The sequence below is a fragment of the Leucopleurus acutus genome, assembly GCF_964270905.1.
Source record: "Leucopleurus acutus genome assembly, chromosome: 5".
NCBI lineage: Eukaryota > Metazoa > Chordata > Mammalia > Artiodactyla > Delphinidae > Leucopleurus > Leucopleurus acutus.
Window position 1 is genome coordinate 15732898 of NC_139147.1, and position 27066 is coordinate 15759963.

Here is a 27066-nt window from a genome sequence, read left to right on the forward strand (position 1 = left end):
CCTAGTCAAAGGGAAAAATCGCCAGCGTGCCACAACGGCCCGGCTGGCTGCGCGTGCGTCGGCCGGAAGACAGATGGCGCGCTCCGCGACCCGCCCGATCGATCGACCAGATCGAGGATCGTCAAGTCAGTTCTGACTGCTCAAAGTGCTCCTTCTCGCGAAGCTTCAGTCCAGGCGGCTGGGGGAAGGGGCGGACTCGGCTGGAGAGAGAGGAGGAGCGTGAAGCCGCCGCACGCTGCGTTCCCAGGAGGCTGTGCGCGCTCCTCGCTTCCTCTCGGATAGTCTGAGCGGGCGCGTGAACTGCTCCGTGTGTAGTGGTCATGGCTCTCCACGTCCCCAAGGCCCCGGGCTTTGCCCAGATGCTCAAGGAGGGAGCGAAGGTAAGGAAAGGAGAAAGGAGGAGTGAGGTGGGAGAGTCGGCGTAGGGCAGCGGCGGCCGCGGCGAAGGAGAAGGGTGTACTAACGGGCCGGGCGTGCTCCCCCGACACTGCGGTCGGAGGGAGAGAAGATTCCAGAAAGGGAGGTGTTCTCGGGAGGGCTCTGCCGCGCAGGCCCGCGGGCATTTTGGTTCTTTACGGACGCCGGGGAGGGTCGAGCGGGCAGAGACGGCGAGTGGGGGACGAGGCCGCAGACACCGCGTTCTGTACTTGGTTGTCGGACAGATGTAAGGCCGCTCCTGCGTTTTATTTCCATTCGTAAAACGGGGGTGATGAGTCTCTCCTTTAGAAGGCGACACAGGTGAAAGAACGTAGGTGAAATTGCTTTGGGAACTGCGAAGCCGATTGCCACAGTTCGGGGAGTGGGTGGTGCGGTTAAGAGAGGGACAAAGGCCTGTCTTGGCAAGTTTTTTCTAAATGAGAAACAGCAGGCTCCCCATTTAGTTCGCAGAAGCAGTGCGTTATAGTAGGATAAACAGTGGTTACAATGCGAATGGATTCTGGTCGCAACTTAGGTTAGCTAGCTTGATGTAAAACTTATCCCTCTGGGTCTTGCTTTTCTCATTATTAAATTGAGCAGATTGGTCGAAAAGGGTTGTAACGATCACAGTTGTAACCCACAAGGTAAGTGACACCCTGGCCTAAATAAAAACTGCTTTGTTTTATGGCGAGATCTTGGACGTAATTTCAGAAGCTTAGTTTTTTAAAAATATCTTAAAGCACTACTGATAAATGTGTCTCTTGTGTTCAAATGGTAGTGTTCCTTTATTTGTCCCCCATATTTTCTGTGCTTAGTTAAAGGTATGTAGATAGTGTGGTTCCATTTATGGTAACAGGTTTAGGGAACTAGGTTCTTGTTGGCATGATGCACTTTTGGGATGTTGTGAATATAGTAAATATCAAGGTTTAATGTAAATATTGGTGAAAGAGCTTCGCTGAAAATGACATTGCTCACTTTTTTAAAAGGCTGAAGAACGTCCATGGTTTTTATTTTTCTGAGGCAGAAATAATAAATGGCCAAATGAACAAAAAGGATAATTTCAAATAATGATAAAGGAAATAAAATCTGCCTCTAAAAAAAAATTAAAAAGGAAGGGTTGGGGTAGATAGAACAATTAAGATGTTCAGGAAAGAACTCTCAGCTCTGTGCTTAGTGGCGAAGATTAAAGGCAGAAGTGTTCCAGGCTGAGGGACCAGTGAGTACAAAGGCCCTGAGGATGGAATGAGTGTCACCTGCTAAAAGAAAGCAAGAAAGGTAATAGGGCTGAAGCTTACCAACGGAACGGTAAGAGATGAATTGAGAAGAGTTGTAGGCAAGGGTTAGAATGTGCCTACACATTTATCCCTGACAGGGGCTTTACATTTTTTCCTAAGTGATGGGAAGTCATTAAAGGGTTTGACAGGATCTAATTTATGATCAGAGATGACTGTTCCTCAGAGAATGGGGATGGGGGAAAAACAATGTAAGGCAGGAGATCTTTAGAACAGTATTGTCTGTCTGCTGTGATGGAAGTGTTCTATATCAGGACTGTCCAGTATGGTACCCACTAGTCACAAGTAGCTACTGGGCACTTGAGTTGTGCCTAGTGCAATTGAGGGACTGAATTTTTAATTAATTACTTAAAATTTAAATAGCCACTTGTGGCAAGTGGCTACTCTCTTGGGCAAAGCAGCTCTAGAAAAATGTTCACATGAACAGTAGGCTCTTGAAATTTATCTGAGACCACAGGTAAATTCTAAGTCTAAAAGAAGTCCAGTGTAAAACTTGAGAATTTTAGTACTGTGACCAATTCAGTAGTTTTCAATGTGTGCGTGTTGGAATTATATTGCAGTTCAAATGAGCATTCAAAATCTGTATGCTTTGGTTCCTAAAAATTTATGAGGCAGATATGTTAATTCCCAGTGAACATAGAACTGCTGGATTTACAATGCTCAGGTTTTAACACAATAAATATTCATGACCACATTTCGACTTTTAGAAAGTACTGATAAACTCTGAAAAGGTATTTTTATCTGCAAGAGCTCATTTGCTTTCTCTAATCAATCTTAGCACTCTTCCCTGCACTTTTCACTACATTTTAAAAAAATTACAGGTTTTATGTTTTGATGTGTAAGTAGGTACCTGTGGTCCCTAAAAATGTCTTGCTTTATTCATTCAACTAGTGGACAAATCTATGGATCATTTGTGAATACCAAGCATCATACTTTACATATATAAATCTTGCTTGATAGTTTTAACAATCCTCTGAAACAGGTACTATTATATTACCCCATTTTACAGATGAAGAAATTATTGAGATTCACTGTCCTGCCTAATCAGAAGTTTTTTTTGACAGCATTTTTCAGGGTTGGAAGAGGCTGTGTACAGGAACATACAGGCTTGCAAGGAGCTTGCCCAGACAACTCGTACAGCATATGGACCAAATGGTAATTTCTAAATTCATGTTTTAAAAGATACAGTACTGTAATAGAATTTTGTGCACTAGCTCTTTCAAACTTGTTCTGAGGATATTATATGTAAATTGAGAGTTTTCGCCATAATATAGTATGGCATTGAAATTTATTTCATAGCTCAGTGACACCAGTACAGTGTTTCTAATCTTTAGTCAGCAATTCATATCTTTTTAGAAAAGTTGGAATCCAAATGTTACGTTTTGTCCTATTGAGAGGATAGAAAAGTTATAGTGCTTTCACCATTGAGGCAGTACCTAGTGTTCACGGTTGTAGATGTGGAACAGATCTTTTACATAGAGCGACATTATAATTTAAGGGAGAAAAATTCTCTCTTGTCTCCTACCATCGACTGAATTAATTGATACAGATTTATGGAATAAGCAAAAAAATAAGTGTACTTTTAAATAGATTATTTTAGTCTTTGTACATGTTAATATGCTGTGTTGATTGAATAAAAATATGACAAAATTGGCATCCTCGCTAATAAACATTATCAGAGATTAAAAAGGAAAGAGTACAGGTGTGCAGTCAGGCAAAGCCGTAGGGCTATGAGATAACCTTAAAGAATAGATAATATGTTTTGAGTTCTTACAAAGTTATTTTTAGGAATGGATATAAATTTATATTTCTTGACTAGATTTTCCCAGTATTTGGAGAAGGGTTTGAGTAATAATGGATTTCTTTTTCTAATTGTTATTTTTGAGGAATGAACAAAATGATTATCAACCACCTGGAGAAGTTGTTTGTGACAAATGATGCAGCAACTGTTTTAAGAGAGCTAGAAGTAAGTTATTTCTTTAAAAAAGCCAAGAAATGTTTTGGTGACATCAAAAATTCAGTATATTTTAATGTAAAAGAACCTTTATTTCAAATTGAATAATAAGGGATTTTTTAATTCCCAACTTGAAAATTCATTATACAGATTTTCCTAATTATAAAGAGTCCTCTTTATGTTTAACATCTTAGCAACTCAAATTTTAAATCTCCTAAATTATTAATTTATGGAATGATTGGTTGTGATAAAAAATATATTTGCTCGTAATCATATCAAATTGAATATGTTGTCTTGTTCTGTAGAGTGTAACACTGAAGTGAATTATTCCATAATGTAGAAACATCTGATACTTGAAAATAGTGGTGTGTTTTTGTTTTTAATTGTCTTTGTGAAGATAAAACAATCAGTTTGTGGAATTTTGCTTTGTTCACCTGCAGTTTTGATGTTATAGAATCTGTAGAATAGATACTGCCAGCCGAGGTATGAGGACAGCCTGGCACCTGAACACATAGAGCACCATTCCTCAGCCAGCTGCTAATTGAAGCATATGTTCAATCTCAGGGAATTTTCTTGAACTTAGCTCTTAAAGCACCAGAGCTTAATGCTTTTAGACAGAACTCCATAGATAAGTTAACATTTCTTCAACTTCTTAAATAACAGTATAGTCTTGAAGTAATAATATTGAACAAAACAAATTTAATTCCACAAGATATTTATAGAGGGGCTTATTGTGAATGTGAATGTTGTACTCTGTGATGTTCTCAGGAGTTGTTCAAGTGTGACGGGGATACTGTCCTCATAATAAACTATAATGTCAGCTTTTTAGTTTTCTCAGTGCTATCAGCTGTTACTCTGATTATTTCATAAAAAGCATGTAAATCCTAAGAAACGATCACTTAAAATTTTGATATGCTGTTTTTAAGAAATGTTTTATATTCCCCTCCTTTTAAACCATAATTGATAACCCCTTACAAAAAGAATACATAAAAATTGAGACTTGTGATGAAGTTAAATGACATCTATTTTAGCACTTCTGAAGCCTTTTTTAAAAGTGCCTTAGGTTTAGTGGTTGGAATTACTTTGTTTTTTAATTTAGTGAATATATAATAAAGTTATGAACCTTATGTATGCAGGTGTACATACTGGGTGACTGACCATTAAAAGAAAGTGCCTGTGAAGTTATTGTCATTTATGGTGATGCATTCGTGTTCATAGGCCTAGGTGGACTTGGATTGTCTTCTTGTGACTACACTATAAGTAGTGTGTAGCAGTGTGATCACATGAGTTACCTGTCTGACAGGTAACTGTTACTTGTCAGACAGTTACCTGTCTGTCTGACAGGTATCACCCATAGGGAGATTGGAGTCTATTAATTTAAGAAGAAATGGAAATGAACAATTTTATTTTGCTTTAAGGATCAAATGTTTTAGCTTGATATTCAAATTCAAACCCCTTCTGTCAGGTACAGCATCCTGCTGCAAAAATGATTGTAATGGCCTCTCACATGCAAGAGCAAGAGGTTGGAGATGGCACAAACTTTGTTCTGGTTTTTGCTGGAGCTCTTCTAGAATTAGCTGAAGAGCTTCTGAGACTCGGCCTGTCAGTTTCAGAGGTGAGTGTTCATTTTATAATCTACCCCTGTTTCATATTTGCTTATGTATATATACCTACTAAATAAAAGTCATTAGTAATAGCTGATTTTGAGCAGTTTTCTCTGTGCCAGGCATTGTAGTACATATGCTTCACATGCAGTATCTCATTCTATCCTTACAAGAACCCTATGAGTGGGGCCTATTAGAAGTAATCCTGTTTTGTTTCAGATAAGGAAAGTGAGCCTTAAGTTAGAAAAACCTTGCGCAAGTAGCCAGTGATGGCAGTTAGGATTCAAATTTGGGCTCTCACCAAAGCCTGCACCCTTAAATAGTAGGCTGTGCCGTGAATGTTATTCTGGAAGTGTGCTTTGTTTTTTTCTATTGAAAATAAAGATTGGTATTCATTGGGTTACCAAAATAAGCTACCTTATTAAGTCATGTCAAAATTACATCTTTTGGGTTTCCCTGGTGGCGCAGTGGTTGAGAGTCCGCCTGCCGATGCAAGGGACACGGGTTCGTGCCCCAGTCCGGGAAGATCCCACATGCCGCAGAGCGGCTGGGCCTGTGAGCCATGGCCGCTGAGCTTGCGCGTCTGGAGCCTGTGCTCCGCAAAGGGAGAGGCCACAACAGTGAGAGGCCCACGTACCGCAAAAAAAAAAAAAAAAAAAAAAAAATTACATCTTTTGAAGAAACATTTTTGCTTTTTACATTTAAGGTCATAGAAGGTTATGAAATAGCCTGCAAAAAAGCCCATGAGATTCTTCCTGACTTGGTGTGTTGTTCTGCAAAAAATCTTCGGGATGTTGATGAAGTGTCATCTCTACTTCATACCTCCATAATGAGTAAACAATATGGTAATGAAGCATTTCTGGCCAAACTTATTGCTCAGGCCTGTGGTGAGTAAATATCAGTAAATGAAAAGATCCAAAATTAAAATGTCTTAATGTGATTAAGATATTTTCTCTGTTGTCCCAACATATCTTTTGATATGTCTCGTTTTCTTAACAGTATCTATTTTTCCTGACTCTGGCCACTTCAATGTTGATAATATCAGAGTTTGTAAGATTCTGGTAAGTTTAGAAAATGCATTAATGTTATCTAGATAGATCAGATTTTTTTTTGCAAAAAAAAAAAATTTCTGTTAATCTAAATTTTATCTTGTGGGTTTTAGGCACTTAGGACTTCCTGCCTTTGTTGTAGCATTTGGATATTGCTAGATTGTAATACACCACTTGTTAAATTTAAAAGGATATCAACATATTACCTTCTTAAGTCATCATTTTTCCATGATAGCTGGAAGGTTGAGAATAGTGCATAAACAAAATATTATTTGCAATCTTGATATATGCTGACTTATAAAAATGAGCTTAGAAGGCAATTTTGAATGAGGTTCAAGTTTTTCTGTTGCTCTCTAATGATAAAATTCATACTTTTAATATTTAAAGAGTATGTATTTGATAAAAATATGGTGCTTGATGCAGTAAAACCTATAACTGTAGTGATTTTACACATGTGATTGTTAATGTAGCTGAGTTTAGCTTACATTAGTACATGTGTTAGCTGTAAATGTATGTGTATTAATATACGTGCTGGGTGTTTTCTGACTTTATCCATGCACTGCCTTCCCCTTCGCCATTACATGGTAAGCTTGTGAAATCAGAAACTTGGCTTTGATCCCTATTCTGCCTGGTACATTGGTACAGAGTGAGTGAATGGCTTAGAGCAGTTGTTCTTTGATTCTTCCCAGTACACTGAAGGACCCCCGTCCATAACAGTGGCTCGTTGCCACAGTGATTCCTGCATTGAGCAGACTGGTATGCTTTATGTCCACCACCCTACTCATCCCCAGGAGTCACTGCCTTTGTATATTATATTATTTAGAAATGAATATTTTTGGTGCATGCAGAATCAACAAATTAGCCCTGATATTATTTTCATGAAATCACTGGTGATTTTGATATCCAACTCCTTAGGGCTCTGGTATCCATTCCTCTTCAGTATTGCATGGCATGGTTTTTAAGAAGGAAACTGAAGGTGATGTAACATCTGTCAAAGATGCAAAAATAGCAGTGTACTCTTGTCCTTTTGATGGAATGATAACAGAAACTAAGGTATGTAGATTTCAGAACCTTAAAGGTAAAAATTTGCGGTTATCCTTTCAGATAGTTTTAATGATTCTAAAATTTTGAGGTAGAGTTTCCTCTTAATCCAGTGAATACTGCATAATTATTGAAAATTGCCGGGTCATGTTTATTTTTTAATCAGACTTATATTTGAATATCTAATTCAAATACTAAGTACAAAACTTGGAACATTAGATGATGACAGTATTGTTTATATTCTAATAAACAGCTCTTGACTTCTAGTAGAACTTACACAATTCAGCAGGTTAAATGTTCAGTGAAGAAAATGAGTGTGTGCTGTTCATTAAAATTTTTTTAATAACAAATTTATTTTTATTTTTGGCTGTGTTGGGTCTTCATTGCCGCGTGCGGCCTTTCTCTACTTGCGGCGAGCGGGGGCTACTCTTCATTGTGGTGCACAGGCCTCTCATTGCGGTGGCTTCCCTCGTTGCGGAGCATGGGCTCTAGGTGCGTGGGCTCAGTAGTTGCGGCTCCCGGGCTCTAGAGCGCAGGCTCAGTAGTTGTGGTTCACGGGCTTAGTTGCTCCTTGGCATGTGGGATCTTCCCGGACCAGGGCTCGAACCCGTGTCCCCTGCATTGGCAGGCGGATTCTTAACCCTTGCGCCACCAGGGAAGTCCCTGAAGTTTGTTTTTAAAAACACATGTTAAGAAGTTTGAAGTATATGTTTATAGGTCACTGTTGATTGCATCCCAAGAATTCTTGAAATCTGAGTTGTGGACGGTTTTTGAAGTTTTGCAGGGGTGGGGTGGGGTGGGGCTGGTCACTTAGTCCACGTTTTAGAAAAAGTTTGAGAACCACAACATTCTTTTGGTTGACATTCATCAGAAGACAGATGTCAGGATACCTGTCTAACATCTAAAAGTACAGTGTATTTCTCCAGTTTTTCCATCAAAGTGCCTGTCAAAGAGCAAATGCATCAGTGTTGGGGGCAGGGGCATTGGTCTAGGAACAAGCTGAATTTGTTAATTTCATACAAATTTTGTATTCTGCTTCATGTTTATGTTTATCTTCATATTTTTCTCCCAAATCTTTAAATTATTTCTTCAATAAAGTGTTATTCTGTGACTTTGAACAGCAACGTGGTGAAATGGTTTTAAAGAAAATCCTTACTTATTTTGCTAGGGAACGGTATTGATAAAGACTGCTGAAGAATTGATGAATTTTAGTAAGGGAGAAGAAAACCTCATGGATACGCAAGTCAGAGCTATTGCTGGTAGTGGTGCAAATGTCGTCGTAACAGGTGGCAAAGTGGCAGACATGGCTCTTCATTATGCAAACAAATACAATATCATGTTGGTGAGGTAAGAGGGGACTGCATTCTATTAACCTGGATTGTAAATGGCTTCGAGTGGTGAAACACCAAGCAGATAAATTCAACACAACATGAAGACTGTTAAAAGGGGGAAAGTATGAGGTATTAGATTGCATGGCAAGAGGACTTAACTTGATCTAGGGGAACAGGAAGCAGATCTGAGAAAACTTACCTTTAGGCCGAGAGCTGAAGGACCAGTTAGCAGATGTTAATTGAAGAGGGAGAGGGAGGAGCTTAAGAGACCAGACACAGACCTGGTACACACTGCCAGCTGGAGCGTGGGGTCAGGAACATAGCTTTAAATTTATGAACACGTTTGTGGCTTACACTAGACAGTTCACCCACCCGTTCCCACCTCTCCGAGCACATAATATAACGTGCAGAGTAAATCACTCTTCTCCTCATGGAACGTGCAGTTGCCCAAAGTAAAGCAAAAGTTTTCTGTGTACCAGGGCTTCCTTAGTATTTCAGAACTATGAATCCTTGACATCCTAAGGAGACTGGAACTCTCCCAGTTCTAGAATAATGCCCTAAACACCTGTGACTGGATTGCACAGTGCAGTCCAGACCCATTCTGAGCTTGAACCTTCAGGGTCAAAAGAAGGTGACCTGAGGCCCAATGTACAGTTTCCTGTTTAATCTCTTGTGTTTTACTTTGGTATCTCATGGAACTAAAACTTCTGTTAAGGTCTTTGTTTTGTTTTTTAAAGGCTGAACTCAAAATGGGATCTCAGAAGATTATGTAAAACAGTTGGTGCTACAGCTCTTCCTAGATTGGTATGTATTTTGGACAATATTAAAAGAGAGTTGAACCTATTTGAATTATTTTTATTACAAGAGTCATTTTTTCGCAGACTCCTCCTGTCCTTGAAGAAATGGGACATTGTGACAGTGTTTACCTCTCAGAGGTTGGAGATACGCAGGTGGTGGTTTTTAAGCATGGTAAGTAGTAGTGGTAAACTATATGTATGTGAAGTGTGGGGAGTTCATTTGCTTTTACTAATCGCCAAATATATTTAATTTATTGACAGAAAAGGAAGATGGTGCCATTTCTACCATAGTGCTTCGAGGCTCTACAGACAATCTGATGGATGATATAGAGAGGGCAGTAGATGATGGTGTTAATACTTTCAAAGTTCTCACAAGGGTCAGTATCAGCATTCATCTTAATTTAGTATTTGTAAATCCTCAAAAACACAGTTGGCAGACATTCTGAGAACTTGAAAATGAATGGCTTGTGTAAAGCAAAGCACCTTCCTCCTTAAGGCTCCACTTAAGTATTTGTTGCTGATGAATTTTCTAAAATGAAATGAAAAGGAGTAAATAGCAAATCAAGGCTTCTTTTTTTTTTTTTTCCCTGTGGTACACGGGCCTTTCACTGTTGTGGCCTCTCCTGCCGCGGAGCACAGGCTCCGGACGCGCAGGCCCAGCGGCCACGGCCCACAGGCCCAGCTGCTCCGCGGCATGCAGGATCCTCCCGGACTGGGGCGTGAACCCGCGTCCCCTGCATCGGCAGGGGGACTCAACCACTGTGCCACCAGGGAAGCCCAAGACTTTTTTTTTTTTATATATAACTGTTTTAAAGAGATGGTTTATGGTGGTTTTCAATTATAATATACCTTCAGTTGCTTCAGCACTATTCTTAGTGCTATATCTGGAAATACAGATAACCACATAGTGATGTTCCCATTCTTAACTTTGGTCCTTTTTCATATACCAGACACTATGGTGCAGTAAGGTAGTTGGTTCAAATCACGCCATTTTTATGACATTCATAATTGGAATTTGAATTTTATAAAACTTGTAATTGAATCTGATTAAAACCTCTAGTCTGGTGGAGTACTGGAATCTGAAAAGATTTAAAAAACTGGAAATTGCTTCTTGGTGACTTCTGTTGTTTTTTTGTTTAAACTACGTATTATAGGATAAACGTCTTGTACCTGGAGGTGGAGCAACAGAAATTGAGTTAGCCAAACAGATCACATCATATGGAGAGGTATATGGCTTTCTATGTACAAACTGACTTTGTTGTCATTGTTCGAATAAAATTGAGTAATAAGCACATTTTTGTTTTAGACATGTCCTGGACTTGAACAGTATGCCATTAAGAAGTTTGCTGAGGCATTTGAAGCTATTCCCCGGGCACTGGCGGAAAACTCTGGAGTTAAGGCCAATGAAGTAATCTCTAAACTTTATGCAGTACATCAAGAAGGAAATAAGAATGTTGGATTAGATATTGAGGTATTTGAAAAAAACACTATGAACTTGTTTTATTTTGTGAATGCACAACCTAAAAATAGACGTATTAAGTTTAAAAGGAAAATCAGAAAATGTTCTGATTTGTGAACAAATGATTTTCATAAGTTAGCTTTTTCATAGTTTATCTGATAGAGAATTTAGTATTTTATTAAAATTTGTTTTATAGTGTAGATGAGGTAGTACTTTTTCCTAGCTACTTATTCTAGTTTTATTTAAGTAGCCATGTTTCTATTGAGTACAGATATTTTCACATAAACATTTAAAGTGAAAGAATAAAAATAGTTTTGTGTTGACAGGCTGAAGTTCCTGCTGTAAAGGACATGTTGGAAGCTGGTGTTCTAGATACTTACCTGGGAAAATACTGGGCTATCAAACTGGCTACTAATGCTGCTGTCACTGTACTTAGAGTGGATCAGGTGAGTGAGAAGTGAAATTTTGATCTTTAAAAATACTAATTTTTATGTAGTTGGAAGTATATTTTCATGGAACTAGAATATAGCACAGTTCTCATTCTATTCAAAGTACCCCCCCCAAAAAAATTGTTTTAATTCTATTACAGTTTTAAATTGTTTTGAATGTATTTCAGCTAATTTAAAATGAAGATTTTGCCAGTGAAAGAATCCTTTGCCATTTGGGAACTGGAGTGGGTAAAATCTGATACAGATTCATAGTTTTCAAGACTTTTTAGACTAAGAACACCTTTGTACACATAATCTAGAGAGGAAATTTAAGATGGAATATGGAAGGGCCATAAAGATCTGAGGCGGATATTGCAGACTACAGTATTCCCTCCCTTATATGCAGTTTTACTTTCTGTGGTTTCAGTTTACCCACAAGTCACCTGCAATCCTAGAATATAAGAAAGAAAATCCTAGAAATAAGTAATTCATAAATTTTAAATTGTGTGCCATTATAAGTATACTATGTGATGAAATCTCACACTGTCCTGGTCCAGGACGTGAATCATCTCTTCGTCCAGCATATCCACGCTGTGTGCACTGTCTGTTAGCCATTTCGATTATCAGGTCAACATATTTTACTTACTGGTCCCAAAGTGCAAGAGTAGTGATGCTACCAATCAGATATTCTCTTATTGTGCCTAATTTATATATTTTATCATAGGTATGTATGTATGGGAAAAAGCACAGATATAGGGTTCATTACTATGCTCAGTTTCAGGCATCCACTGGGATTTTTGGAAGGCATCTAAGGGGGAACTACTGTATCACCTTCAAGGAAGTGTGGAGATGATAGGACCTGGCATTTAAATTTTTTTCTTCTGTGACAGATTATGTCTTGGGGTACTAAGATCTTAAGGTATAAAAAATCATAGTATTTCTGCCAATATTTTTGAGGAATTATGGCAGAGAAGAAAAGTGGTGAAGAATACTTTGGATTCACAGATAAACCAGAATTCATAGTTTTTCAAAAAGGTGTTTTCTAAACTTAATGAAATGTATTTTCCTACAAAATTCTAGAAGTGATTATTAACCAATGAATAATTTTTAAATACTGAGTAGAAAATTTTAATTGCTAGGGGCACAGTATAAGTCCATTAAATGAAAATCATGCCAAATTAATAGAAGCAAGTTTTAGGTAGAAATGGAAAGGAAATTAGACTTATTCTCAGATCGGTTGGTTGTAATTATAGCAAAACAAATTTCACTTCGGTAAAGGAAGAACTTTTTCTTAGGTAAGATGACCAAAAATGGAACCTGGAGATCCAGTTTCAACACATTGAAAATAATCAGACTGGATATCTATGTACTGGATTTATTAATAGTGTATTTTTATATCAGTGCCTCAAATAGTTTTTAGTGGAAGAATATGTTTTTGGAGTTTTTAAACAAGGATAATGTTTAAATGCCTTAAGGAAATGTTTGTTCTATAAGTTAACATGTGGCTAAGAATAAAAAGGAGGACCAAAAGTATAAGGGGACAGGAGAAGCTAAGTAGACTGAAGCATGAGGTAAGCAGAAATTCTAATAGTAGAAGTTCCTAAGGAACTTTTTGAATGTCAGTGTCCAAGCAAGACAGTAATGTTAATAACACAAGTAAGTGCCTTGCTCACACAGGTACTTCTGAATTTCGGTTTTAAACTGGGAAGGCTGTGTTTTGTTTTACCCTAGGGGAGGATGTTCATTGTTATGTGCCCTTAGCACTCTGTACATGAAATATGTATCTGAAGAACCCATCCAACTGTCTAATGAACACTCTTCAATATAGTTGTACCTATTTTGCATAGTACATATTCTGGAAAAGGACTTGTAAATCAAGTTTTAAGCATTGGAAAATGTAGTAGGGCTGGAATAATTTTGTTCAAGTGTTTATTTCACTAGTTCTCAAATTGCCTCCTAGTCAATAGCATCACATCACTGAAGAACTTAATAAAAATACAAATTCCCAGACCCACTGAGTGAAACTCTGGAAAGAATCAGTCTGTTTTAAATAAGCCCTTCAGGTGATTGTGATGCCCACTAAAGTTTGAGAACTGTTTTTAGGTACTTTTTTCTTAAACTATACTTGGGTTCTAAAATTATACTTACTGCCTTTAATTCAATCTGAATTTATCCTCATTTGGTAAAATGTTCCTCCAAGAGTTTCAGGTTAGGTTTCTTTATGAAAGCAGCTTCTGAAAAGGGGTGGGAAATCTATTGAAGGTGAAGATATTTTACGGTTTGTGTTGCATGAGACTCAAGCCAAACCCCTTGATGTTATACAGAAAGATCTCTTAATTATAAATTTGGGAAGCAGTGAATACTGTATCCAATTTTGAGATTTAGAATGTATATCAGAGTTTTACAGTTCTACTGTGGGGAAAGCCAACTGACTTTAACTTCTCCCCAATTTATTTGAGCCCAAAGCTACCACGCACCCCCAACACCTTTTTTTTTTTTTTTTTGCCCAAACATAAATCCTTTAAACATGCTATATGATTATACTTGGAAAATGCTGGATTAGTGCATTCTAGATAAATGAGGCTTCTAGCATGTTTCCAGGCAACTAGGTGCTTGGATTTTTTCGTTTATGAACACACATTTCCTGTATTTGAATGGCTCTCATTTATAGGTACTAGAAAATGTCATTGTTGAACTTTATATATATTTTACGTATCGACCACTTTAGATTATAATGGCAAAACTGGCAGGTGGACCTAAAGCTTCTAAACCACAAGGAAATTGGGATAAAGATGGTTGGCAAGACGAATCTCATATATAAATAGCAAATCAAGTGCCAAACTGACTGATTTATGCCAGTGATGCATGCAGATATTTTTCACATTCCGAGCATTGGGTTGTTGAAGTGCATGTCTTAGAATGCCCCTCGCTAATGTGTGTGAATTTTGTTGCTATTAATGTCCACAAAAGCAGAAAACTCACCTGCTGGACAATAACAATATGCTAGTGTTTCATATGCAGTGTAATAACAGATTGCTCATTGGTGATGATTGCCTAATAATGAAGCAGGGTAATAGAGAAATATTCTTTCTCTTCACTCTGGAGCTTGAGTTTATAAGTATACTCGTGTGGATTTTGTTTTGCAGATCATCATGGCAAAACCAGCCGGTGGGCCCAAGCCTCCAAGTGGGAAGAAAGACTGGGATGATGACCAAAATGAGTGAATGGCTAGATTTTTACTGTAGGTGAAGGCTGTGTTTGTAGTAGTACTCTAGGAATTGCCTGATGTTTTCATATTCTCCTAAATTAAGAAGTGTTTTGTGTTATCTTGTATTCTCGGCTGGATGATACAATAAACATGTTGTTACTATCAAAGCCTCTTTGTCTGAGGACCACTGTTCTTGGATCTGGATGACCTGTTTTGTCTCAACCTTGTTAATGAAATGAACTGTGGCACTTGAGGCAAGTCACCTAAGTTATGAGGGGCCTGTTGGCAATATAAATCTGGCCTGCTGCCTGTTTTTATACATAAGTTTTATTGGAACACAGCCATGATCAGGTATATTTATATATTGCCTATGGCTGCTTTTTACAAGGGAATGGCAGAGTTGCATAGCTGTGACAGAGACCAAGTGGCCTTCAAGGCCTAACACATTTAGGCCTTGACATTTACTTAGGCCTAAGACATTTACTACCTATAGGAAGTCTGTCAGTCCCTGGACTAGATGTATTTTTTCACAGCTCTGAAAATCCCTAAGACTGAGGTGACTTGTTTCAGTAACATTAAATGATGTGTTAAATAGCTGACTTAAAATACATATATTCTGGTAGCAAAGAACAAAGATACTTGTGATGCAGCTGAAAACATGCCTCCTGACATATAAATGAAGCAAGTCAGTTTTTATACAGTGGAGTTTTGAAAAAAGCAAAGACCATAGTAAAAAGTTAATTTAACTTATTTTACAGAACATGTGCTACTGTATGTTTTGGTTATATAAGGTCTTTGAGTAACATTTTGAAATTTTATACTGTTTTTGGTATTTCAAAGGAATTTGGATGCAGTATGGCTGACTAGGTCTTAGGTAAACTCATCAAGGAATTCCTAATAGAGAACCTTACAGGAAGTTTAGACAGGTTTGGTATTCTTAAGGCTCTTAAGGTTGTTTGCAACTTGGAAACAGTGGCTGGCTTGGGTAAAAAAAAAGGACTTTATTAGGACAGTTCACAGACTTTCTGGCCAGAGGCTGGCATTAAGGGGATTTCAATGAATGTCTTCCTTGGGTCGATTAACAATTGCACAGAACAAGTGCAGAGTTCAGCTTACACCCCAGCTTATGCACACTGCATGGCATCAGAAGCATTATATATGTTACCACCAAGGTCAAATACCTATGCTTATAAAATTAACACTTTTTTGCTTTAACGAACACACTTGAAGTTTCAGTCTGAAACTTTTTCTTCTAAATGTTTCCTAGTAGTGTATGTCAGTACAACTTAAAATCTTCTAAGTAATAAAACAAGTTTTGGGGGTAATTCATTTTATTGATGTGTTGCAAACCACCACCCAGACGTATTAATAAGCACAGAGGACTTAAGTAATTCAGAATCCTTTCCAGAAACTGGAAGCAGGAATAAAAACCACTGTGACAATACAAAACCACTGTAAATTTTTAGGTATTTTCCCTTCAGTATTTCAATAAACATGATTTCTTCTGGCATGTATTTAATTTTAAGTTAACATGACTTACAGTTAGTCTTTACTTTTTTATTACTACAGCCATTATAAAAGCCATAAACATGTTTCCAGAGAAAGCACTTTTTGAAATTGTTACAGTATTCTCTCATAAAATAGGAGGTAAGCCTGTGAATTTAGTACTTTAGTTGTAGGCACAGCTTGCACATGTGTGTCGCTGATGTGAAACCACTGTCCTTTGGTTGAGTCCATTTCAAAATCTGTCAGGAGGAAATGTAAAATTAAATATATAAATGGAAAGATTCAAGTTCATCCTTTTTTGGTTTTGCCATAAATATCTGCTGAATACCAGAATTCTGTAAGACCTCTTTCTTACCCTGTAGAATATCACCGTGGAGAACAAGATTAGAGAGATGACTGTTTGCAGATCTTGCCTTGGCATAGGCAGTGTAATGCCCCGACCTCATGGTACCACTGTGTTCAACGACTCCATATAAGGAATATAGTACCCTTGCATTTTCTTCAGCAACATTCTTTAAAAATGAACAGGAATCAAAAGTTAGTTCTAGTCCCATTTATACAGATGCCATCAACAAGACAATTTTCAACTATGCAGAGGGTCTCTAACCTTCGAGAATGCAGAAGTCCTGAGTCTGAAATGGACTATTATTTTCTCCCTACCTTTCCTCAGCCTACTGAGTGGTAGCACACTTATGTTTTTAGTAGAAAGTTGCCATTGCTCTTGCCCTGCTGGAAGAACCATAAACCAGGGTCTACCTGCTATAATCACAGTTTCCTGGCCCAGATACTTAAATAACTGAACTTGCCAAAGCTTCTTTAGGAGTCTGGGATCAGATAATACCTCAACAACTCATCATCCTATTTCCAGCCCAAAATGTACGCCTTTAACAGCAAGAGGATAGCATTTAGGTCACACCCAAGACCACCCCTTAACATTTTCAAATACCCCCTGCAGATTTGGTGAGAAGGACATGTGACCTCTCAGAAGCTCACATTCCCCATCTAACATGGAGGCTGCTTATTTTAAGATCACATGTGCTGTAGGGCTGGTCAGCAACAGGGACAGGTGTTCTAGCTGGGGGCCACTCGCAGACAACTACTCCACTTGCGTTCTCTTGTAGAAAGTCTTCCTGAACAAGCATCACTGCCCTTCAACAGTACTGTCACTACACTCTCTAATCTTTGCCTCCCTATTTGCTAAAGAACTCTTATTACATCACCCCAAATCCTGTCAGCTTCCTCAGGGATTTCAGTGGCCAATGAACCTCACAGGATTTTCCCTGCCATTCCATTTTAACCAACCACAGCCAGGACTACATTCTGGAATTGGTCATCACTCAGAACCCTTTAACTGCAAAAATCTTACTAATTTTCTAGTCTCAGTCTACAATTCCATTCTACCAACTCTCACCTCACCTATACTAGTCAACCTAACAGGATCCTCCAACCCTCGTTTTCTCCTGGCCTATGAGGCCTCTTTTGGCCTCATTCCCAAAAAAAGCTTCTTCACTTCTCAAAATGTAATGGAACAGCAACATCACATTACCTGAGAGCTTACTGGAAGGCAGAGTCTCAGACCCCGCCTCACACCTACTGATTTCCATGTGATTCACATGCACATGTCATTCTTACAGACAACCTCTCAACACCCACCACATCCAGCTCATCACATAACCCAGCTCTGAATTCCACGACGCACCTTCCCCGACCCCATACACAGACAGCTGCCATTGCTAGGAAACAATTCTGTAACCATGCAGCCTCGAAAACTCATGATTTTCTACCTCACCAGGTCCTCGATGTGACTGTATAATTTATAATGTGTCCTCAGCTGCCTCTTCCATGGATGTCCTTCACAGCAACTAGACCAAACTTCCACCGCTCGCCTGTAGCCTCTCCTTAAGAGGTGACCTCACCTCCCACTTCAGGAAAACTGAGACACCACCCACCCAGCTCCATGTTGCCCGCTCTCAGGAATGTGAAGTCTCCTCTCCCTTTGGTTCAGAGATTCTCCAACTTCGTGTCCTTATCCCAGCCTTTCTGGTCTTCTCCAGGATCTTTGCTCAGTTATCTCTCTTTTCTGTATCTTTTACTTCTAGATTTTCCTCTTTGCCTACAAACCTAATTAAGTCTTCTAGTATTAAAAAAAAAAAATCTTCATTGATGCACCACGTTTCCTTTTCAGCAAAAGCTCTAATGTATCTATATGCTCTATCTCCAATATTCTCATTCATTTCTCAACCTACTGAAGTTACCAACACTTCTTAAAAAATTTACCATGACCTCTATACTGTCTAACACGTTCTAGTTTTTTTCTCTGATATTCTGACACTGAGGCCACTTAATCCTTTCCTTGAAACCTGAACACAGGACAATGGCATTTTAGGCAAAAGATGGATTCCTGATGACCCTGTATTCAAAACTAATCCAACCAGAGCTATTTCTATTTACAGGCATATCTCATTTTATTGTACTTTGCTTTATTGTGCTTCACAAAGACTGCGTTTTTTTATAAATTGAAGGTCTGCGGCAATCCTGCACTGAGCAAGTCTATCGGTGCCAATTTTTTTAATAGCATTTGCTCACCTGGTGTCTCGGTGTCACAGATAATTCTCAAAATATTTCAAACCCTCCATCAGCAAAAAGCTTACAACTCACTGAAGGCTGAGATGATGGTTAGCATTTTTTAGCAATATTTTTTAACTAAGATATGCACACTGTTTTTTTAGACACAATGCTATTACACAGTTAACAGGTTGCAATACAGTGTAAGCATAGCTTTTATATGCACTAAACCAAGAAATTCGTGTGACTTGCTTTATTGCAATATTTGCTTTATTGTGGTCTGGAACGGAAGCCAAAATATCTGAAGTATGCATATACCAGCAAAAGTGGCCCTGGCCTATGGTAGTAACATAAAAAGAATGACAATTCACTGAAGTATTTAAAATCTGGATAAAGAACAACAGTATAGCTTCTTTTATTCTCCAAATTCTTCAACATGGAGATTCGCTGATATCCTCGGTGATGTCTTCTTCCACCTACACCTCTTACACTCCGATGCTCGCCAGAGTTTTGTCATTAAGCATCTCTTCTTTCTCCTTGTTTACACAAGAGATCCTATCCTCTCATAGTTTTAACCACCACCTATTTATTGATTTCCGAATCCTTATCTCCAGCCCTAACCCCTCTATTCTGGCCCTCAGACATGTACATCCAAATGTTTTCTAAACATAGCCACATGAATATCTCAAAACTATCTGAAACTCAATGTTTCCAAAACTGAACTTATTATTATTCCTTTCTCCGCCTCCCAACCTGCTCTTCTTCCTGTGTTTCTTACCTCAATTTATGGCACTCCCAACTGCACAGACACTCAAATCAGGCCCTGGGAATCATACTCAACTCCTTCTGTAGCACCCTCAGCATCCATTTAAAGGCCTCTGCCTCATCTTCCAGAGGAAAGAGATCAAAAGTCTTAATTTTACCTCCTGAAATATTCCTTCAATCTCCCCATCTCCAGCCCTAGTTTAGGCTGTCATCATCTACTGACAATTAACTCAACAGCCTCCTAACTTCCCTGCCTCTACTCTTGTCCTCCTAAAATCCAGCCTCCATTGCTTCAGCAAGTAACCTATGTAATATACAGACCTGGCTGTGTCACCCTGTTGCTTTAAGTTCTTCAGTGGCTCCCCACCGCATACCTAATAAAGCCCAAGTTTCTCATCACGATAATCTTCCAAAACCTCATTCCTCTCTCACTTCTCTGGCTTCATCTCCTAACGTTCCCAGACCTTGTACTGTAAGCTCTAGACCTGCTTATACAGACAGTCCCCGGCACCCGCCGTGCCACTTTACATGCCCTGCCTTTGCTCCTGCTGTCCCCTCTGCCTGGAAAACGTGCTTCCTCTTGATTCATTATACTAAGTCTTACTCCTTGAAGTAGCAGTTGAGGCAGAGCCTCTGAGGCAGAGCCTCCAGAGCCTTCCCTGAACCACCAACATGCTGGGTTAAGTGCATATCACCCCTGCTCTGTGTATACCAATCCTATCACTCAACCATATTAAACTGAGATTATCCATTAATATATCTGCTCATCTTTAGTTATATGCCCTCAGCTCCCAAGATGTCTGCCACAATAATGGGGGTTCAAAAAAATGTTGAACTGAAATAACCACCTAATGTTCAACATGATTCATCACAGATCTTGACATTATAAAGGTACAAAGATCAAAGACCCAGTCTACTCAGTAGTTCCTATCAACTTCATACATATGTGAGTTGCTGTTGGAGTATTTGGTAATAAGCTATGATTTCCCTTTAAAGGATTTTCCCAAAAAGGCAAGTTCCACCTACCTTACATTTAAGGGTACAAAAAGGAGCCAAATCTAAGATTTCTGGAAATTTTATGTGTCTGTTAACTTTGCGTAGGTTAAAACCAGCCTATAAAAGAAGGATAATACATTAAGTTCTCTTCCTGGAAAAGCTGTACATGTTATGTAAACTATAGTCCCACCCCAATGCCCAGAAGAACACTAACATCTAGCCCTAGTTCAATCTGCTTAGAAGACTCTATCCCCCTGACTACTAATTGATTTCCAGTTGATTTGTTTTTGCTAAGTGCAACAGACACACACACACACACACACACACACACACACACACACACACACACACACTGAGATAGCTGCTCCTATAAGAAAACTCTCAATGTTTCTGCTTTAAGCATCTGGAAAACCCAGATTAGACAACAGGTTTTGAGTGCTTAAAACTCAGCAATAGCAGGAACTTCCCTGGTGGTCCAGTGGTTAAGAATCTGCCTTCTAATGCAGGAGACGCAGGTTCCATTCCTGGTCGGGGAACTAAGATCCCATAAGCCACGGGGCAACTAAGTCCGCATGCCACAACTACAGGGCCCATGTGCCACAACTAAGACCCGAATCAGTCAAAAATAAAACAAATAAAAAATAAACATTTAAAAAAACCCAACTCGGCAACAGCAGAATACTCTTCTGTGAAGCATACACTTTCAGCCTCACTTTCTAACCAAGCTTGGTGAACTGTTCATAGAGACCCACCCAATTAGTCAAACTCATACAGAAGAGAAAACACTACGAAGGTACTTTGGGACTCGAACTGAATTTACAACTTGTACTGCTCATAGGAAAAAGTCTTCCAGAAAAGATGGAGTCACCAAAATGATGAAAAGCCAAGGTACCGATCAATGCCTTTTTATCAAGGGTCAGTAAAAATAAGATACCACACAGATCACTAAATTTCCCAAGTGTGAGATATAACTAGTAAACTGGTCTTCTTTCTCTAACCTGAAAATAAGATTAAAGTAAAATGCTAAAATATCTAAAAAGAGCAACATGAGTTCTAGTAAAACTGAGGCGTGATTGTGCCTAAATTTCTCTTCCACCTTGACATGCATCTTCATCAAACCCCTTTTGTGTGGTAACATAAACATATGTAGTATTTTACTTTCCTACTTCTTTGAAGTTAGAATTAAGAAATAACAGAAAGCCAAAAAATATAGTAATATGTTGAGACAATAACAAATAAAGCAGATGTCACATATTTAAAACAAATTTTAGGTAACGAACAAGGGGTACCTGCTGAAATCTCTTTAAGTGAAGAGTGAGAACAGGAGGAGCAAGGGAAATTAGCATCTGCTTCTTAGCATTGGTGTAAACGTGTTTCTTCTCACCTACAGAAAGAAAGCAATTTTAGCAGTGTGAGGATCATTTTAGACCTCTATATAGCATTCACATCTGCTAGAAAATCATTCCAGGGGCTTCCCTGGTGGCGCAGTGGTTGAGAGTCTGCCTGCCGATGCAGGGGACACAGGTTCGTGCCCCGGTCTGGGAGGATCCCACATGCCACGAAGTGGCTGGGCCCGTGAGCCACGGCTGCTGAGCCTGCACGTCCGGAGCCTGTGCTCCACAACGGGAGAGACCACAGCAGTGAGAGGCCCGCGTACAGCCAAAAAAAAAAAAAAAAATCATTCCAAACATCTAAAGCAAGGATAAGTACGCTTTCTGGAAAGAACCAAATAATAAATATTTTAGGCTTTTTGGACCAAGAGGCAAAATCAAGGATATTTTGTATGCATTAATACACAAATTTTATAGAATTCAAACTATAATAAAATAATTGAGTATGATTGTAATCTACTGAAAAGAAGAATGGAATCATTTTTGGAGAGGTAACAATTAGGGTTCAAAGTTCATGTTTTCTACTATAAAATCATTTTCAAATGTTCATCTGTAAAAAATATTTTTAGCTCGGAGATCACACAAAAACAAGAAGCAGGCCAAATTTAGCCTGCAAACCACAGTTCACTTACACCGGCTCTAAAGCAAACAGAAATGCTATAAAATCAACATGATTTACTTTTTGTATCAACAAGTAAATAAATAAAAAGCTAGACTTTCTAAATGTTTCAGCAATTCTAGTAAGAATCCTTAGGAATCTATGATGCCTCCCTATCCCACTTACCCAAGATCAAAAAAAAAAACAAGGTGGGGGCAAGGGTAGGAGGGGGATTATTAATATCTTTCTGTTCTGTATTTGAAGAAGATGGTAAGAAAGCACTGTCCTCCCAGTACCTTGCACTGGGCACGTCACTGCAGCACGCTGAAGAATTAAAGTGTGGTTTTCTGGATGCAAGAGAGATGAGGCTCATCACAAATGACAGGAAACTGAGGATACAAAGAAACAGCCCCTATCTGTTAAGGAGCCTGCTGTGATAACATCTCACTGGGATGATTTCCCTACAGGGAGTGGTATCAGAGAGCAAACTGCCCCACTTTAACTGCTGCTGGGATGCCACAGAGTACTAGCCACATCAACAAAGTTCTGCTTATCCATCCTTCTATTAAAATATTTACACAGGGGGCTTCCCTGGTGGCGCAGTGGTTGGGAATCTGCCTGCTAATGCAGGGGACACGGGTTCGAGCCCTGTTCTGGGAGGATCCCACATGCCGCGGAGCAACTAGGCCCGTGAGCCATAACTACTGAGCCTGTGCGTCTGGAGCCTGTGCTCCGCAACAAGAGGCCGTGATAGTGAGAGGCCCACGCACTGTGATGAAGAGTGGCCCCCGCTTGCCACAACTAGAGAAAGCCCTCGCACAGAAACGAAGACCCAACACAGCAAAAATAAATTAATTAATAAACTCCTACCCCCAACATCTTCTAAAAAAAAAAAAAAAAAATTTACACAGTATTTTGGGAAAAGGGAACTTATTGACACCATCCAAACCCTGATACAATTAAAACAGTAGTACACTACTGATACAGTGCAAAATGTACCCCTAAACATTAATTTTACTTTCTGTGAAAGAATCTGAATACCTTTTATATTTGCCTTTGGTCCACTATACTGTCTCCGTGTGCACACTTCACAAAGCAGTTTATTAGCATCTCGAAGTTTCTCATTTCGGGTGAACTGATATAAACAATGTTGGATTGAACATTCATCAGTACTGAAAGCTTCCCTGTTTGCAAGAGTAGAGAAAGCAGTTTCTGGATCTTCGTTTACAACCTGATATACTTTCGTCCCGGGAGTATGATCGTCATTCAGAATCTCTAAATTTATTTCGTCAGGTTGAAGAGCAGCATTCAAGTTAAGGTTCTTAAATCCACTGGAAATGTCCACTTCTCCATTGCTCCCTTCCTTCATGTAGGCATCATTTAAATTCCTAGTACATTCAGCAGGAGATGCCAAAACCTTCAGATCATTATCCATGTTGACATTTTTCATATCTACTTCCTCTGTGGATTTTTGATTGTCAGTTACACTTTCTATCATTTTTTCATGGCCATTCAAATCTTTCTGATTAACACAATATTCTTTATGTATAACTTCCTCTTGTGAAATATGGTTGGATTTAATATCTACTTCTCGCTGAAGTGACATTTCAACTTCACATTCATTACCTTCAGGATGGTCAATGGCATAGACATCATTTAAATGAAGAACCTTTCCTTGAATTTTTTGTTGCCTTCGTTGGTTCTGTGTAAAAAGTACAAAACATTAAAAAAAAAAACGAGAGAGAGGAAGAGAAAAAGCGTACACGTATCACATCAGGTTTTCCTGTTTATCAATCAAAAATAAATAAGTTAATAAGGAAGAGTTCACTCCCAGAATTCCAACCCTAAAAGTTCCTTTACTATCAGGGGTCAAATAAATTATAGAGAAAAGTTCTTTGGGGCTTCCCTGGTGGTGCAACGGTTAAGAATCTACTTGCCAATGCAGGGGACACAGGTTCGAGCCCTGGTCCGGGAAGATCGCACATGCCGTGGAGCAACTAAGCCCGCGTACCACAACTACTGAGCCTGTGCTCTAGAGCCCGCGAGCCACAATTACTGAGCCCACATGCCACAACTACTGAAGCCTACATGCCTAGAGCCTGCGCTCTGCAACAAGAGAAGTCACCACCACAATGAAAAGCCCATGCACCGCAATGAAGAGTAGCCTAGCCCCCGCTCGTTGCAACTAGAGAAAGCCCATGTACAGCAAGGAAGACCCAACGTAGCCAAAAATAAATAAATTTAATAAATAAATTTAAAAGAAAAGTTCTTTGATTGAAAGCAGGGATAAAACATCACCAATCATCAAAAAATTGTCACACGGGGGCAAATAAAAATGTGCAAGACATGGTCTCTGATCTAGACAGAGCAGTAAGGCTGTTGAACCCAAGTAGCCATGTATTAAAGCAGGGGGCGAGTGTCTACACACACACCAAGAAGGGATATATCCATGTGAGTTATAATAAAAATAATAAAATAAAAATAAACTGAAAACACAAGGATGTATAAAAACAAACCAAAAATTCAAGGATGGGCAGAGGGATGGAGGAAAACATTCCAGGAAACAAATGGCCCAAAACTAGAGAAGCAAGAAAGCCACATATACAGAGGACAATAAAATACTCTACCCACTTAAATCACGTTCTTTGCCATTTGCTGCCTATGTCCAAGTGCGGGGCAGGGGAGTTGCACTTTATCCAGATTTCTGTTACTGGAATGCCTAAAGACTCAAGGGGTTAGCATTTTGAGTTGTCACTAAAAGGATAGTCCCTGTGAGGCTAATTCGTAATACCAGAAAGCTGAAGGGCAGCACATAGGGCTCTGGACAAAAAAATTTTCTGATATGCTTCAGTTAAAAATAGTACACATGAAAGAAAAATGGGGTAAGGATATAAGCAAATACTTCAAAGGAAAGGAAATACAAACAGCCCTTAAACATAAAAACATGCTTAACTTCACTTACATTAAAATAAATAGAAAATAAAACTGCACTGAGATACTATTTTCCATCTATCAGACTGGCAGAAATCTAAAAGTTTAATATTCTGCTGTCAAGGATAAGGAGAAACAGCAAGTCTCATATGTTGCTGGTGGGAATATAAATTGGTACAACTTTTGTGGAGGGCAATTAATTTATCAAACCACAAATACAATCCCTCTTCTCAAAATATGCCCTATCAATGACATATGTATAGGGTGATTCACAGCAGCACTGGCCATCATAGCAAAAGACTATAGGTGTTCGTATACCTAAATCAAAAGAGAAATGGTTAGATGAACTATAGTACATCTATTATACTATATTTAGTATGTTTACTACTAAAATAGAATACCATACAGCTGTTAAAAAAGGAATCTTTGTGTCCTGAAATGTAAAGATCTCCAACAATCTAAGCAGAAACAAACAAAAAGCAAGGTCCAGAACACTGTGCATAATTTTTAAAAGGAGTGAAAAACAAGACTACATATTTGTATTGTACTTGATCATATTTTCCAAAAAAACCTAGAGGACACGTAAGAAACTAATGAAAGTAGTATCTATGTCACACAAGGAGGGAGACTTTTATTGTACACATTTATATTATATATTTAAAATTTTTTGAATGTCAATGTATTAGCAACTCAAAAAATTATTGAAAATGAACTAAAGTTTTTTTAAAGTTGTCACAAGTAATGCAGAATTTTTTTTAAAAAGCACATTTTCTTCACATATACTCAGAGAAACTTCACTGCAGAGAATACTAAATGAGCTAATTCTGTAATTGCCCAATGAAAGTGCTGTATATAAAATAACAGACATGTCTACCAATGTCACTCAGACTTTAAACTCAATAGTTCAAAAAATTAAAATGAGAAAAGTATGGTTTTCCTCCTAATTACCCACCTTGGCTTGCTTTTTGGCTTGCTTCTTTGCTTTTTTCTGTAAGTGCTTACTTGTTCCTGAAAGAATATCATTTCTCTCCTTTATGTAACTGTCATTATCTTTTTCTTCCTCACTTTCTTTATCTTCATCATCCATGGTCTTTTTCAGATTTTTATCATTTATACTTTTCTTACCACTCTTAAAATATGGAGAGAATATGGGCCAAAAATAAAACTTTACTATTGTTGGTGAAGAGATTTCATGTTACCTAAATAGTTTTCTACTCCTATTTTACACCAGATTTATTTTTCACAATGTTTGGAAACATGTCCAGGACAAAATTCATTCATCTCAAACACCAGAAAGCAATCTTCACATACTGAGAAAACAAGCAAACAAACAAGTAAAACAGTAAAAAAAGCAACTTAACATATGAGTGTAATAGAAAGGAATTTAATGAGTTGTATTAGACACATGCTGTATCATGCTGTAATTACGTCTATTTCTAAATGCACTCTCTGTTGGTAAGTGATTTACATGTCCCACTACAGGTATTCCTTTTCATTCTTTTCTTTCTTTGAATGCAAATGACAGTTTTAAAGAAAGAAAAAACAGAGTAAGTTTAGTAAGACTTTAATCACTAAGTAACAGTGATTTAAAGAGACCCCCAATTCATATTAAGTTGAATAACGATTTATCCAATACTCATAATATGTTCTCTTTTTCCTATGACTACTTGATAGGAACTAAATTAATATGGCTTAAAACTGAGATACTCTCTTAACATTTATAAACTTAAGTCT

General features: G+C 38.4%; 2 protein-coding genes across 7 annotated transcripts in view; one reads left to right on the plus strand and one right to left on the minus strand.

Annotated features, from left to right (window-relative positions):
* Window positions 1–244: 244 nt before the first annotated feature.
* CCT8 (chaperonin containing TCP1 subunit 8) lies at window positions 245–15460 on the plus strand. Its single transcript, XM_082840322.1, has 15 exons — window positions 245–380; window positions 2774–2864; window positions 3596–3675; window positions 5129–5278; window positions 5974–6154; window positions 6267–6328; window positions 7232–7369; window positions 8526–8704; window positions 9426–9492; window positions 9570–9657; window positions 9747–9862; window positions 10640–10711; window positions 10792–10956; window positions 11271–11390; window positions 14519–15460. The coding sequence occupies exons 1-15, from the start codon at window positions 321–323 to the stop codon at window positions 14594–14596; spliced, it is 1647 nt and encodes a 548-aa protein (XP_082696448.1). The 5' UTR covers window positions 245–320; the 3' UTR covers window positions 14597–15460.
* Window positions 15461–15604: 144 nt separating this feature from the next.
* USP16 (ubiquitin specific peptidase 16) overlaps window positions 15605–27066 on the minus strand; it is a 30456-nt gene continuing 18994 nt past the window's right edge. For 5 of the 6 annotated variants that reach the window (XM_082840124.1, XM_082840123.1, XM_082840121.1 and 2 more), the window contains 6 exons: window positions 26285–26461; window positions 23443–24103; window positions 21702–21796; window positions 20443–20529; window positions 16442–16598; window positions 15606–16325 (listed from right to left, as the gene is read on the minus strand). In XM_082840124.1, coding sequence (XP_082696250.1) covers window positions 16201–16325; window positions 16442–16598; window positions 20443–20529; window positions 21702–21796; window positions 23443–24103; window positions 26285–26461 — 1302 coding nt within the window. In that variant the 3' untranslated portion in view covers window positions 15606–16200. Of the gene's footprint in view, window positions 16326–16441; window positions 16599–20442; window positions 20530–21701; window positions 21797–23442; window positions 24104–26284; window positions 26462–27066 lie in introns of all 6 variants that reach the window. The other variant, XM_082840126.1, reaches the window with a different exon arrangement.

Bases quoted from the DNA above. Each gene is read 5' to 3' on its own strand.
- CCT8 (XM_082840322.1), top strand. From the start codon at position 321: ATGGCTCTCCACGTCCCCAAGGCCCCGGGCTTTGCCCAGATGCTCAAG. The intron at 6,155-6,266 runs GTGAGTAAATAT...TTTTCTTAACAG, and splicing joins ACTTATTGCTCAGGCCTGTG to TATCTATTTTTCCTGACTCT. The intron at 9,658-9,746 runs GTAAGTAGTAGT...ATTTATTGACAG, and splicing joins GGTGGTGGTTTTTAAGCATG to AAAAGGAAGATGGTGCCATT.